Consider the following 14,713-nt stretch of genomic DNA (forward strand, 5'->3'; position numbering starts at 1 on the left):
AATGCTTTCCACAATACGGCAGGAGCTTCTTCAATATTCAACATCCACTTAACAGCCTTATTTTTGTTTGGCAGTAAAAAGTACCTGCATGCCAAGCAGCCATGACAGCTAACATGTATAAAGATGGAATAGCAATAACTAAAAGAAACATTTGTACCAGATACCTCTGGCTTCAGTTTTAGCAGGGGTTGTGGAGCAGCTATTGCCTACCAGACCCCTGCAGTGGGTAACAGAATATACTGGGTTCTCTAAATTCCCTCAAACATTGAAAGACACTTTTCAGAGAAACACCCATTTACAAATGGGGTGATTCAAAGCAGGCGTTTTCATTACAGTAATAAAATATCTGCATTCCCCAAAATTTAACAAATCAAATCCCTTTTTGGCTCTCTATGACTGACATTTCTGAAAATTCAGTAGCAGGCTTCTGGAGACTAGGGTCCCTATGCCCTATTCAATTTCTTTATATCTAGTCGTTCTGATATGTCATAATATTTACTCAAAGGAAGCAATCATTTGGAATCCTTATTTGTGGTTCCCAGCATAACACTATCCTACACAAATGCCATTTCATCAGAAGGGCCAAATCCCATTTGCTATGGAAAGCTCTTTGCCTGACATGGTTGGTTTCATCTGTCTTTATCCTACGGGATGTAGGACATGCTTGCTCTTTGGTTTCCTATTCTCTTTCCTCATCAGTCTCAGCTCTTCATTCTAGTGACTCGCTTCCCCAGCGGATCTCGACACCACACCTTCACTTCCAGGAAAAGTCAGTAATGCCTTCACAAAGCTGCCAGGGGGTTAAAAAGGAAACTTGACTCTTGGATTCTGAATACCCAAGCCCCGGGGCCCGCCACCTGGGCCAACTTGCTTCGCTCTTCTGATTTCCACCCGCAGGTGGCAGCAGCGGGCTCCGAAGCAGGTCTCTGCAGGTTTCCGGAGCCTCTGCCCAGCTTTTGGCCGGCGCTCCAGAGCTGGGTCTGGAGCATCCCCACCTTCAGGAATCCATACCCAGCTGGGACGGTCCTTAAAGCTGTAGTCATTGACCGCTAAAATGGTCTCTTATTCTTTAATTTCTTGAGTGCAAACAGTTTAAAGCAACAACGGCAACTCATTGAGTCCCTACTGTCTCCGGTTCTCAAATTCCCCACCAACTCCAGCAGCAACCCGGTCCCTTTTCCCAAGCAGGGTCGGCGCTCCACGCTCCGGCCCTTGCAGATCCTCCGGAGCCGCGTGCCAGGCGGCTGGCAGTGCGTCTGCGGCCGCAGCGCGCCTTCTCCTCCCCTCCTCCTCCTCCGCCTCGCGGGCTCTGCAACCGGTCAGGATGCCGTGGCTGCACCCCTGTTTCATCACCCCACCCCCCTTCCCTAACCCTCCTCTTCGTCCCTTCTCCCCAAACACACACAGGCGCTCGCTCGTAGTGTTTCAGGCTCGGCTGCGGGACCAGGACCCACGCAAGCCCAGGAAGCCACGGACATGCCGCCCGGACTCTTCGCCCCGCGGGCCCCAGCGCCGCCGCCGCCGCTTCTGCGCCGCTTCTTCCCACCTAGACAACAGCCCCTCAAGAGGCAGCCCCGGCGGGGCTGCGAGAAGTTTACGTCTCTGGCAGGGGCGGCGGGGAGCAGTTGAAGGATCTGTTGTAGGAGGATTAGCACATTGGGGCGAGGGGAGGGGCAGCGCCGCAGCTGGACGCGGCGCGGACCCGGCAGCACTGCGTGCGGCAGCCACCGCCGCCGCCGCCCGGGACGCGGAGCCCGGACGCCCCCGCCCGGCCCGCGCCCCGCCCCCGCCCGCTTGGCCCCGCAGCGCCGGGCGCAGAGGAGCCGCGGGCGGCGCAGGGAGGCGGGCAGCGCCCCGCGCGCGCTTCTGCCGCCCCCGAAGCCGGCGCGCGGAGAGCGCAGGGCGAGCGCGCGTCGGGCGGCGGCCGCGCTGGGGGGCGTGGGGCGAGCCGGCGCGAGGAGCGGCGGGGGCGAAACTTCGCGGCCAGATGCCTGACGGCGCGGCGGCGCTGCGAGGCTGCCGCTGCTGCCCCTGCGGGCCCCGGGCGCGTCTCCGCGGGCGGCGCTGCCCGTGGCGCGGCGTGTGCACCGAGCGAGTGAAGGTATGTTTGGCGGGCGCGGCTGGAGCTGCTGCCGCCGCCGCCGCGCCAGCAGGTCCTAATGCCTGTCACTTCCCAGGACACTGGCAGCAGCAGCCCGGAGCCCCCGAGCCCTCGGCAGGTTTGCCTGTCCTTCCCCGCGATCTGATTGGATAAAGTGGGGGCTCGACGGTGGCCGACGTGGGACAGTCTGGCTGTGGCAGGGGTCTCGGAAACCATGGGTTATTGCAGTGGCAGGTGCACGCTTATCTTTATCTGTGGCATGCAACTGGTAAGTGACACTTGGGTCCTCTTATTCTGTAATGCGCCTTTGAGATACTGGGCTGGGGAGTGCGGTAATGGGTCTGCCATTGATTAGAATGGAAGGAAAGATAAAAGAGAGAAGGTGACAGATAGATTGCCTATGTTTAAAATGATTTCAGGGAGAGGCACTGTGGGGTACAGGGGAGGTGAGCCTTTCCACCCTCACCTATTTCTGTCCCTCTGAAGACAGTTTGGTAGGTGCGGGTTAAACTTGTCTTTAATTTCTTTAAGCAAAGCAAGATGTATCTCTTGTTCCTTTATGCTTTGCATTCCTGTTACTGTAACAACGTGGTTGTCACATATAATTTACCATACAGGTGTTAAAACAGAGAGATATGGAATTTTCGACTTTTCTTCTATATACTAATTTTTTTTTTGCAGTATCTTTGTTTCTTCACTGACGTGTGTTATTTTTCAAGGAATATATTGTCTTGTAAGTATAATGCTCTAACAGACCACTATGTAGGGCAGATGGTATCCTTACACCAGTCTGATCTAGAAGCCACATTGAGTTCTAAAAGTATGTAGATTGAAGAGAAATACTTAAATGAACTCAGTAACACCACTGCCATAAACTGAACCAGTAGTCTTTAAATCGCAATTATTAAAAGCAATTCTAAGGAAAATTATTCAATCTCACATTATGTATGTAATTGCTCCTGAAATAGAGATATTGTCTGATCCTATAGGATGGAGAATTATATATGCTTTTTGAAGAATGTTGTATGTTTGCAAAGAGGCAAGAAGCCAGTAATGGAAAACATCAAGTCTATGAATTTAAATTCTCTAAGGGCAGTCGAAGGAGGGGCTGAGGATAGTTTAGAGGTGAAAAATCTACTACTGTAAGTGTTTAATTTGAAGTGGGAGTACTTGCTCACTCCTGCTATCAAACAGCTTTCCTTGGAAAGTATAAATTAATCTGAATAGCCACCCACATTTCCAACAATTGTTTCATAAAGGCTGAAAGGACTACAAGATTGAAGGAGATTTCTGAGAGCCCAATCAGTAAAGTGTTCAAAAGAGCAAGGATTTCCTATTGAAACTGATAGAAGAATTCCGTAAGTGGTCTTCATTGTTTATCAATGGTCTTGAAGCCCAAGAGTGTTTGTTGTTTTGTTGTTGTTGTTGTGTTTACTATTTGAAGGAGTGCCTTTTGTTGCATATTGTCTTGGGGTGTTTTCCTTCCCCAGTAAAGTTATCTCAAGATATGTATTTTGATCTATGAATTTCTTAAGGACTTGGTTTTAAGAAAAAGAAGGTGGAACTATAAATATAATTTTAAGAATATAATATTTTTTCAGTGATGTGTAAACCGGTTTATTTCTCTTTTCTATATATTAATTTAAGTTTTGCAATGAAGGATTTTTACTCTTAATGATAAAGCTAATCAGAACAATGAGTTTACTTTGTTAAACCACTGGTTAGGCCAACTATGCCAAATTGTATAAACGTTATCAAAACATTCCTGTGTTCATATATGATTCAGAAAAGAATACATTTGCTGATTCACTGTGTAAAAACATAAAACTGTGAGAACGAGTGAGTGGGTAAGAGTATTCTTTTGCTCTTTTCAATTAAAAAAAATTAAATGATTTAATTTTTAATTGTGTAGCATAGTAGGGCTTTATTATGGCAATTGTAGGCATTAGATCCATGTGACATGTTGTGTGATGAATACAAACTTCTCAAGAACTTAACAATTTTAGAAACACATAGATACAAGAAAAAGAAACCTAAAGGTACAAAATGGCACAATAAGGCTAAAGATTCCTGTGTGTGTGTGTGTGTGTTTATTTATGTGCGTGCAAATATGTGATGGTGTATTGGAGAAGTGCTACATCACTTATGAAACAAATTCTGAATCAAAGCTAAGTTTTGTAACAAAATAGAGGCAGTTGTAATCTAAGGGTGTTCAGTCTAAGCAGGTATACATTTGAATCTTAAGGATGCTCTGTAAGAATCATGTGATTTTTCCCATTCAGACTTTAAGTGCCACCAGGCTAATATAATTAGCAGCCATGTTAATGCAGATGCAGAACAAAAAACAAAGGACGAAGAACATTCATTGCTTTGATAAGGTGAAGTGATCACATTTAAAAGACCTCAGAGATTCCTGGCGGTTGTTGCTTTGTAGAAATACGGTATTTAATTTTAAATAAAATAATTTCTTTGCAAATTAATAATTGCAAAGCACACACACGCTATAGGTGGATATATGTGTTTTCCTTTGCTCTTGATAGACCTTTAAAAACTTTTTGTATTATGTTTGAGTTTTTATGAGTAGAAGTGGTTTTATAAGTAGCCAGGTTTCGGGAGTCAGTTATGACTCAGTACCATTGATTGATACAAAAGTTCACCTAGTTTTGTTTACTTCCAAAGTGTTTAGTGTGCATCCTGGTAATATTTGGACATGTTTTTTGGTAGTTATACAGATAAATCTTAGATACATTAAAATTAATGAAAGCCAGAAATAGTCTAGGACAGAAACTTTATTAAATTTCCTTGTTAAGTAACTTTAAGTTTCTGGAAACATTTATTTCCAATTCTGTAAGTGGGGTATCTCTATTTTAAATAGACTTAAAGAAATATTTATGTCTACGTCAACTTGCAACTGACCTTTGTAGAGGATGAGGTAGCTTGTAGGTATGGTGGAGGTGGGAAGCTCATTCATCAGGTTATTATCAGAGCAGACACAGTGTTTGATCTTTTAACAAGTGATGGGCAGAGACAAACTCTCCAGAGAAATTTCTCTATCAGGATTCTATCTTAGCTTTTAATTATAGTAAATGTGCATTTAGTTTAATATTTGTCAGACTACAAGTGTGGATAAACATACATTCTTTTAAAAGTGATAAACATACATTCTTTTAAAAGTCAGGAAATCAGTTTATAAGACAAGAATTTAGAATTTCATGCGACAGAGATTCAATACAAAACTTCCATTTTATGAAAAAATATCTGCCTCTATGTATCATAAATTAAAATCTTTGAGATGTATGGTAATTCCAACTTCAGATTTTAGGGTGATTGGTATGGAAAAGGGGGTGATTTCTGGAAACAGATTTGTTCATGTGTACAGTTCAAAGTTTAAGCTCTTAATCTCAAGAAGGTAATTTTCTTTTTATCATTGCTGTCCTTAATGCTCAGAAACTGAAGATTTCAGATAGTAACAAAACTCATCACTGCATTTGCTGTGTTGGATATAGTGGCACAGGACAAGAACAGTCAAACTTCTTATTTACAACTCAGCAGCTGGTGAAAAAGTTTCAGCTGTTTTTTCTTTCTTTCTTTCTTTCTTTCTTTCTTTCTTTCTTTCTTTCTTTCTTTCTTTCTTTCTGTTCTTAAGTGTTTGGCTGAATCAAAGAGTACTTTATCTAAGTGTTGCAAAAATTACTCAGATAATTCTCAGTGAAGACCACTTAGTTGTTATAATATCGAAGAACATAACTTATGTTAGTTCAAAAGACAGCTTTGTTTTCAGGGAAGAAAATTAAAAATTGTCCACATTTTTGTACACCAGATTATGGCACAAAGTGTATGTGCCATAAACTACTAAAAGTACACATTTATGTTTAGCAGAGTAACACTCGAAGGTGCCATTCTTGCCATGTGCTTTATGAAATATTGCTAACTTGGAGCAGGTGCACCTAAGAATTGTGTTAGTATACTTGCGTGCAGCTGTGTGAAGAAGCACATTTGAAACTTAAGAATGATCTTTAGTTTTACCGAACAGTTACTTGATACTGAGCAGTTACTAAGCATTTTTAGAAGTACACATTTATCAGAAAAGAAAGCCCTGAGTGCATCAATGGACTAAATAGAAACAATCTTATTATAATTATGGAATACTTTGGTGCTGTCAGTTCTGACTTTGTGCTGTGTTCGTAGTTACATGGACCTTTGTTACTTTTTAAAAAACAAAGCATGATGTGAAGTGACTTGAAAATTGCTGGTAGAATCTTAGGATTTACCTCGGATACTTTTGACATGTTTGGAAATTCCTCAGAAGTGTAGAACTGTACCTGCCGCAAACCTTCCCTAGTGAGATAATTTAAACTTTTAGATTTATGAATCTACATATGCCATTGCTAATAAAATCTTGTGAACATTAAATCTTGTGGACTAACGATTTCCATATAATGCTTCAGAAACTTATGATGTAAAAATATGCTAAGAATTTGCTAAGTTATAAAATAACTTTCTTCTTTCCATATGTTTTCTACTTTTGCATCCCAGCATTGTCTTGTGTGTATGTGTGTGTATTTTTTTTTAGATCTGTTCTTTCATTCTGATTCAGTACTACTCTACTCTAATGTTTACCAAGAAAGATATAGACACTCCTTCCAGTGTCCAGCTCTCTTTCTTGGTTCACAGACCAAGTGGCAGTTCCTTTTTTTCATATACCCAAAGTTTCAAAGAGCCAATCTGTACAGAGCTGTTCCCCTGCTTTCTCAAATAAAGGCTTGGATGGGCAGCATCCCCTGTGCAGAATGCCAGAGTCATCCCTGGCATGAAGCCCATAAGTGGGCAGTGGCCCAGAAATGTGAATAGGCATTGCTACCTCCTTTTCCCTCTGATCCTGCTTTATTGGGGGGCAGATTCTTTACTTGACCAATGAAGAATTTTGGAATGGCAGCCAGGGACTCCTTGAAATAGGAGGTCTTTATTTCTTGTTCTGTTTCCTTTTTGTGCATGTGTGTGCTTAACAAAAATGAAATCCGAGACAGAAACACATTTTAACCCTTCCAGATTTATACTGGAAATACAAATATTAGAATTATGACCTCAGTTGCATTCAGTATTTGTATATATTCTAATGGCCAAAATTTCAAAGGATATACTTCAGTTGTGTTATTTGGTAGAATTTCAAGCAGCTCAGTGTAATTTTTCGAAAAATAGTTTTTGAAACTAATATTGCTAATAATGAAAACTTTTCTATTTCCAGGACTTATAACACTCAAATGTCATACATCAAATACATACACAAGAAGTATTTCTGTTCTATTTTTTCATCTATGTAGTGAACTCTTCCAATTTTGGCCCCCTCTCCTCCCAGAGAACTGGGTTATTGTATATTTTCAATATAATGAAATACATAGTCCATCGAGATACAATGTATCTAAGGTTCCCTTTCCCCTGTAACAACAGTAGAAACAAATGATATATTAACACTTAATTTCTACATATAGAATGGAACTAAGTGTTTATGTTCCTAACAATTCCAAGAAATTGAAGGATATTTAAAAACTATGAAGAAATAAGATAAAATTATATTGTTTTCTTTCTCTGCGTTAAGGTAGCAATGTAATTTTAAACTAGATTTTTTAAAACTATTTCAGGTATATTTAGATTGGAAAGTTCATCACTATTTAAAGGAGTTACTTGCTTCATCTTCCTGAAAGCACTGTTTTTCATCATTTTTGCTTAAACTCTAACCCAGGCACTGGGTCTAACAAATAGAAACGTTGGTGACATTAAGTCTGGTGGAAGCTGTAGACTTTTTTTTTTTTCATTCAACCTGGGATGGAATAAAGTGACTTATGCTAATAATTTTCACCTTTTAAGTTAATTATGGATCACATGCTAACTTTGATCTTTGTAGAAACTCTTTTTGAAAAGTTACGACAGACTGACTTTTTTGTGTACTTTGAAAAAAAAGTTTGTGCTTTGTGTTATGCTTTAAAAATCTATCTTTGTAAAATATTTAATAATGAAAACTGTTAGCATGTATTCGAAGCTTGTTTTGGGCTAAATGCTAAATGAGTGTTTTTTTTTGTTTCCCCCCACTGATTCCTTTCCAATAATTCTACAGCATAGGTGATAGACACTAATATCCTTACTTTACAAGGGAGAAAATGGAGATTCAGAAAGTTTTAAGTGACTTTTCTTAACTCACTCTCTTAGTAAGTGATAGAGTTTGTGCTCAAACCCAGGTCTGTCCCACCTAAAGCCAGACTGAGCTTCAGGAAATCCCTTCCACCTTCCAGGTAACATGAAAGGATACAGCTGTCCTAGCTTCCATTTCTTTTACTAACAAAGGCAGCATCTACCTACTAATTCCTGTTGAGCCAGTAATCAACAGAAGCCTAAGCAGGCTCCTGGAGGGCTGTTGTTACCAGGCTTCTGTCCAGGCCTGACAGGCCCAGGTAGACTTGGGGTTTCACAACTAGGAGTTGCTGGTGCCTGGAGTAGGGAATAAAAGGAGGCACCAGCCCCTCACAGTTAGCTTTGCTTGCTGTTCACACTAGATTTCAAGTGTGCCCAAACAGTGCAAGACATACTTATAGTTCTGCCCTAGAAAAGTGAGCCCTCATGATGAGGTTGTGTTTCTGTCATTTTTCAAGGGGCAGGGGGTTGCGGGGGGGGGGGGGGGCGGAGAGTTACAGCTACTGTGTATTTCAGGCCAATTATTGAGAAATAAGCACAAAGTATGAGCTGGAAACTTTGATATGAATGTTTAAAAAAAGATTCTATGGGAAATTCTTGTTCCTTTTGAAACCAATTTCTGATGAATTGCTAATGCAGAGTAATGTTATGTACTTCTTGTTGTTGTTGCTGTTTTTTAAAACATGTCCCACATCCTAAATGCATCCAGACTACTGATTGGTGAGAATATAGTTACAATTAATTGTTGTGGGAAATAACCTGGAGTAATAGGTTGTTTGAGATAAGAGCCCTTGTCTGTCTTGATGGCGCATCAGAATCACCTGCAGGGCTTTTTCCAAATCAATGGGGCCCACCCCAGGACTTCTGGTTCAATAGGTCTTTGGGAGGTCCTAGACCTGGAATTTCCATTTCTGAGGAGTTCCCAGGTGACAGTGACACTGCTGGTGAGGGACCAAACTTGGAGAACTAGTGACATAAAACACAGGTCTTCACTTAGGGTGTTACGTGAATACACGAACCTGTTTCTGAAAATTTTCAACCCAACTAGATAATTAGCTCATTCTTCCTTTGGCCTGTTATTATGTGAACAAAAAATTCTTCAGGACCAAGTGTATCTATTTCTGACTTCTAGCTTGGTCCTATTCAGAAGTTTAAATAAGGGAAATAAATGGAAGATCTTTTCGTAGCATTTGTGTCTTTGTAGTGAATAGAGATCACGAAAAATCTGAAAGGGATTCAGTGCTTCTAGCCTATACGCTGTATGCCTGTCACGCTGGAGCAGATTTGGTTCCTTCAGTGGCCTCTCTCTGCTAACCTAGCCCCTCAGTCTGAATTTCTGGAACAGCTTCTTACTGTTGCCAAGCACAACCTTGGGGGAGAGAGAGAGAGAGGAAGGGGTGTGCTGGGAAAGCACTGGATTCAGTGAGGGGGCAGAGTTTTCAACACCTAGCCAGCCTTCTGTACTGAACAACCAAATAACTGTCATTTCCTCCTTTGAAGAATGAGGCAAATCATTCCTGCTTAAGGAGCATGTGCGGTGGGGCGGGGGGGGGGGGGGGGTGCTGGAAGGGGTGGGGAATGCTCAAAGTTTACATGTGAAAGAGCTTCACACATGTGAGAAGAGCTTCCTAAACTTCTGATATCTAGAAAATCTTTGTAATTATTAACAGTTGAATCTTCCAGAACTGTTCCCCCAGTGGCAGTAGGAGTAGTTATGGGCTGTTTATATATCATTTGGCCAGTGGCCTTAGTTGTAACATCTGATTTCTTGTAGAAACATTTCTTTCTTTCTTATCATTTGAAGGGAAATGTATATACCTTCTTGAAGTGTTCATTAAGAATTAAATTTAAACTTACAAACCAATCAGCATGGTCCTTCCTCAGGCTGGCTTCTTGTAGAAACATTTCTTTCTTTCTTATCATTTGAAGGGAAATGTATATACCTTCTTGAAGTGTTCATTAAGAATTAAATTTAAACTTACAAACCAATCAGCATGGTCCTTCCTCAGGCTGGCGTTTCTAGAATTGTGTTCCATGGGCACAAGTTCTGCAAAATGCTCTATTGCACATGAGCTCTGAGGTTAAGTAAGTTGTGGGATCTGCAGGCTTTATCCTCTCTCCTACCCCCAAGGGTCACAGCACATCTTCGAAGCTCCTAGAAGTCCTACACGAGAGAAACTCCTGCTTAATTCCACAATTTAACTCCACAATACTTATAAAGTGCTTGCAGTGAACCAAGGACCTCTTTTCCTTCTATCCCCTATTAATCTTCTATGGAACTAGCATTTTCAGAAACACTTTTAAGTGAAATATTACTCCAGGCTAATGATGCACCCTAAAAGTTAATAATATTAAATTATTACCTAAACAATATTTAAAGGCTAAAAATTCAGTACGGAAACTCTTAACCTACTTAGCAAGTATTTAACAAAATAGTAATACATAGAGATGTTTAAGAATATCCAACACTATTATCACATAATTAAAATAACTGAAGGGGATCTTGTTTTCATCTACTTGGCTATTATTTTTCCTGTATTTACTCGAGTTTCTTGAATTATGTTTCAGCCACTAAAATCACAAATCTTAACTTTGAAACTCAGGTCTGACTGGTAATGGTACAAAGAAGGCAACATGTTGCAGTGGGTTTCCAAGGATATTTGGAACTTGAGGACCCCTGGGGGAGGGCATCTGCTGAAGCACTTTGTTATAAAAGTTGCAGGTGAGGAGCAGTGCCAGCAGCCTACTTCTGACCCATGCCTGCTCTTCCAGCATGGGACCCTAAATGTCTGTCTTTGCAGGGCTGGTGGTAAGGGGTTCTCCTACTGACTTTTGTTTTCTAATCAATGCACACACACTAAAACAGTAACACATTTAAAAGCCTCAACAATGTTGTGTTCTTTGAAAACAAATGGGTCTTAGACTGGAATAGAGGAATCAAATCTCTTCTGTTAACAGAAGTCTTTGTATGCATCTGTATGATGCTAATGACACAACAGAATAAGGAGGGGTTCCAAAGGAGGCTGTTTTAACTGACAGCCATGTGTCGAATGATAGATGGGTCAATATTACGTCTGAAATGTTCAGGGGTAGGGAATTCATATGAGCCTACTCTATAGGAGCTTCTAGCCATAGGAGATATGCAAGGGAGATCTACTAGAGTATTATTTTTATTATTTTTTAAAATCTTTTATTTATTTTTGAGAGAGCACAAGTGCAGGAGGGGCAGAGAGAGAGAGGAACAGAGGATCTGAATCAGGTTCTGTGCTGACATTGGTGAGCTTGATGTAAGACTTGAACTCACAAACCACGAGATCATGACCGGAGCCAAAGTCGGATGCTCAACTGACAGCCACCCAGTTGCCCCTAGAGTATTATTTTTATAAAGGACAGTTTCTGATGTCACTAGGAAATGGAAAGTGGGGGAAACTTTTACACGTCCCAAGGAGAACATTACAGCCTAGTAGCTAGCTGCCTTCTGTGATCTTGGCCCCTGGAGAAAGGCTCTGCTGACCTGCCTTGGCATTGAGCACTTCCTTTGTTATGGCACCTGTGGTGGTGGAAGGCAGCTTGCTCCTGGAGGTCATAGTCTCTGTGAACACAGTGATCCTCACTTCACTTTCTCAATCTGTAGATTAGGGGATAGTTGACCTATAGTAGATGGTGTATCTAGATGCTACCTATTTGCTCCATTTGATTTCTCTGAGGTGCAGATATGAGATAGAGTCTGTGGGTGTGTTTAACTCCAGTTATTGGGAGCGATGGAATGAGCTACATACTTGAAATCTCTAGAAGCTGTTGTAGACTTGATAATACACAAATGTAAAGAGCTCTGGGTCTTTTTCCCCACTTTTCCTCCTTTTTAAATAATGTTTGCTTGGGGTGCCTGGCTGGCTCAGTGAGGAAAGCATGTGACTCTTGATCTCAGAGTTGTGAGTTTGAGCCCCACGTTGTGTGTAGAAATTACTTAAATACATAAAAATTAAAAAAAAAAAAAGCTTGCTCAAAAATTTGATGACAACCTATAACTTGTGATTTTTCTAAAACATTGGAGCTGTGTATAGGGTTATGAATTTCTTACCCTTATCAGTAGGGATTAATGGAGTTTCATTTTTGCCCATCTTTCATCAAATGTGGTTCTATTTTATTGGGTCAAAGGATAGTAGTTAAATTATGACTGTTCAACAGTGTTTATAAACCTAAGTTTTGCTTTTATTTGGCTTGGTATTGAAAGTTTTCTTCTTTCTTCTAAAGGACAGGGTTGGGGAGGAGGGGAACGTTAGGGAGAGGTGGCTGGGTCCTGAATGTCTAAGGGTTAAAAGGTAAATACTACTACTTTACTTAAAATGATGTATACATTTTTAAAGGATAGTCTAGTGAAGTCTGTGAAGATGACTGCAAATTCATTAATGAGTTCTCTCAAGAATGTATTTCTGGTTTTATCTACAACATTCTTGAGAAGTTCCACAAGCTCTTAGATACAGGGGACACTGCTCTCCCAGTTTACTATTTTGTAGACTGTCTTGGAATAGATTTTGTGTTCAAAAAAACTGTCCTAAAAATCAGGCAAATGGTATAAGTTCAGTTTACATTTAGTACGTGAAAATCTTATAATAACAGTGTTTACTGACCTTTAATTATATGCCTCTCTTACTTTAATTCTTAAGGGAAACCTGTTGGTTTCCACTTTCTTCTCACAAGAATGAGATAGTGATGATTGCTATGTTATTGCACTTACTTTGACTCTAGGGTTAAGTACCATAGCAGCCTAAAATACGAGCTTTTCCCTTAAGTAGAGAAATAAACCCTAATGAATTTTTCTGAGATTTCTATAGCAATTTGATGCAGACTTTACACGCAAAATAGTTCTGTTGTTGTGTGTAGGCCCATTTTTAAATGTAATCTTTCATAATGTGAATAAGAATGTTACATATTGAACTTTAATAGGAATAGGTGGACAAGTGTTAGCAAACTTACTGAGGCAGAGGCAGTGATCTCAGTTTATATAGGAGGGATTTCAACTTTTTGGTTGAATAGTAATCTGTGACATAAAAATATCTTCTGTTACAAAGTCTTTGGGAGCCTGAAAGTCTCCCCCATGTGGTTTGAGTGCAGCAGTACATTACTGTCAGAGGCTGAGAAGCAGCTCTGTCTAGGGCCCTGCCATGGGGCGTTGGCAGAGGAAGACCCAATGAAACTCTAGGAACCAACCTAGAGTTGATTCCTAACCTGCAATGGTGTGTTCCAGTTATGATTGTTTTAAAATGAACAAATGAATTAATGAACAGTGGGAGGAAATTAAGTAATTACTAAATCAGCTTCAAGAGGAAGGTTTTATGAAATGTCCACACATGAATAGCCTAATGACAAGTGCTGAGTAAATTAAGTGTATGTTTCTGTCCTTTTGGCAATTAGGATATGGTCTAGCTGAAAGGAATGTCAAGCTGTGTTTCTATCACGGATTGATCTAATATTTAGTGGTTGTAATAACTGAAGATTAGTTTAAATTGCAACCTGATCCTTATTATTTATTTATTTATGAAACCATACTACTTGCTTAATGTGATAGTACTTAAAAATGCTTTACTGTTCTCTGTTCATTATGTACTGTAAGATTGTATTTCAGCTTACTATAAAGATCAATGTTGGGGAAAAATAAATGTTGATGTAAACTGGGCCATTTTTTTTTAAAAATGTGAATTCATATATTTGAAATTCATATTATTTAGCTTTATTTGCTGCAATTGGTATAACATTATATATCCCAAAGATTTTCTCAGATCAGAATGAAAATAATACAGTGAATTCTGTCTTTCTATTTCACATCTCTCTCCACAGCAGTACTTATTAACTGTTGGTTTTTTTTTCCTGCATGGTAGGCTCTTTTGAGAATCAATGAAAAATTATGAGCTTTCTCACCAGAAAAATGCCCATACAACTTGAGGGGATTCACAGATTTCTCAACCTGATACGTGAAACTTAAGTGAAACTGCTGATAAATGTTTCCTTTCCTATTTTTTGGGTTGGGGGGGAGTCTACCATTTTATCAAGATACTTATTGACAAATTTAATTCAGTTACTTTGCATTTTGTAAAACATTTTAGGAGATTTTATATATATGCTCAATATATATTATTCAATATATATTTGAATATATATATATGTTCAATATACATTATTTATAATGTATTGTAAAGATAACATCTACACATATGTAAGTGCATATGTGTGTGTGTGTAATTCAAGGTAAAAGAAGCAGAGTTGAGCTGGGCAGTGGAAACAAACCAGGCCTTTGTCTAGGAGATTAAATGTTATGTGTAGTTACCTGCAGTATAACATGGGAAGATAAGAACTGTAAAGGAAGTAAGAATGAAGTACTATGGAGATTTGGGGCAAGTGGTCAGTTATGTCTATATAGGCTGTTCA

At 40.0% G+C, this 14,713-nt stretch overlaps 1 protein-coding gene across 5 annotated transcripts in view; it reads left to right on the forward strand.

The window, feature by feature from the left end:
- The first annotated feature begins 1,828 nt into the window (after positions 1 to 1,828).
- The window catches only part of NKAIN2 (sodium/potassium transporting ATPase interacting 2), a 1,006,832-nt gene continuing 993,947 nt past the window's right edge, over positions 1,829 to 14,713 (forward strand). Inside the window, exon 1 of one of the 5 annotated variants that reach the window (XR_015251517.1) lies at positions 1,829 to 2,101. Coding sequence is in view for 2 of the 5 variants with exons in the window: in XM_086707749.1 (XP_086563875.1) it covers positions 1,988 to 2,101 (114 nt within the window). In the remaining 3 variants the exon portion in view is untranslated. Of the gene's footprint in view, positions 2,102 to 2,188; positions 2,370 to 14,713 lie in introns of those variants that run through there. The other 4 variants (XM_086707749.1, XR_015251516.1, XM_086707750.1 and 1 more) reach the window with 4 other exon arrangements.

This window comes from Puma concolor, chromosome B2 (assembly GCF_028749965.1).
Source record: "Puma concolor isolate L17-30 chromosome B2, mPumCon1.1.hap2, whole genome shotgun sequence".
NCBI classification, from domain to species: Eukaryota; Metazoa; Chordata; class Mammalia; order Carnivora; family Felidae; genus Puma; species Puma concolor.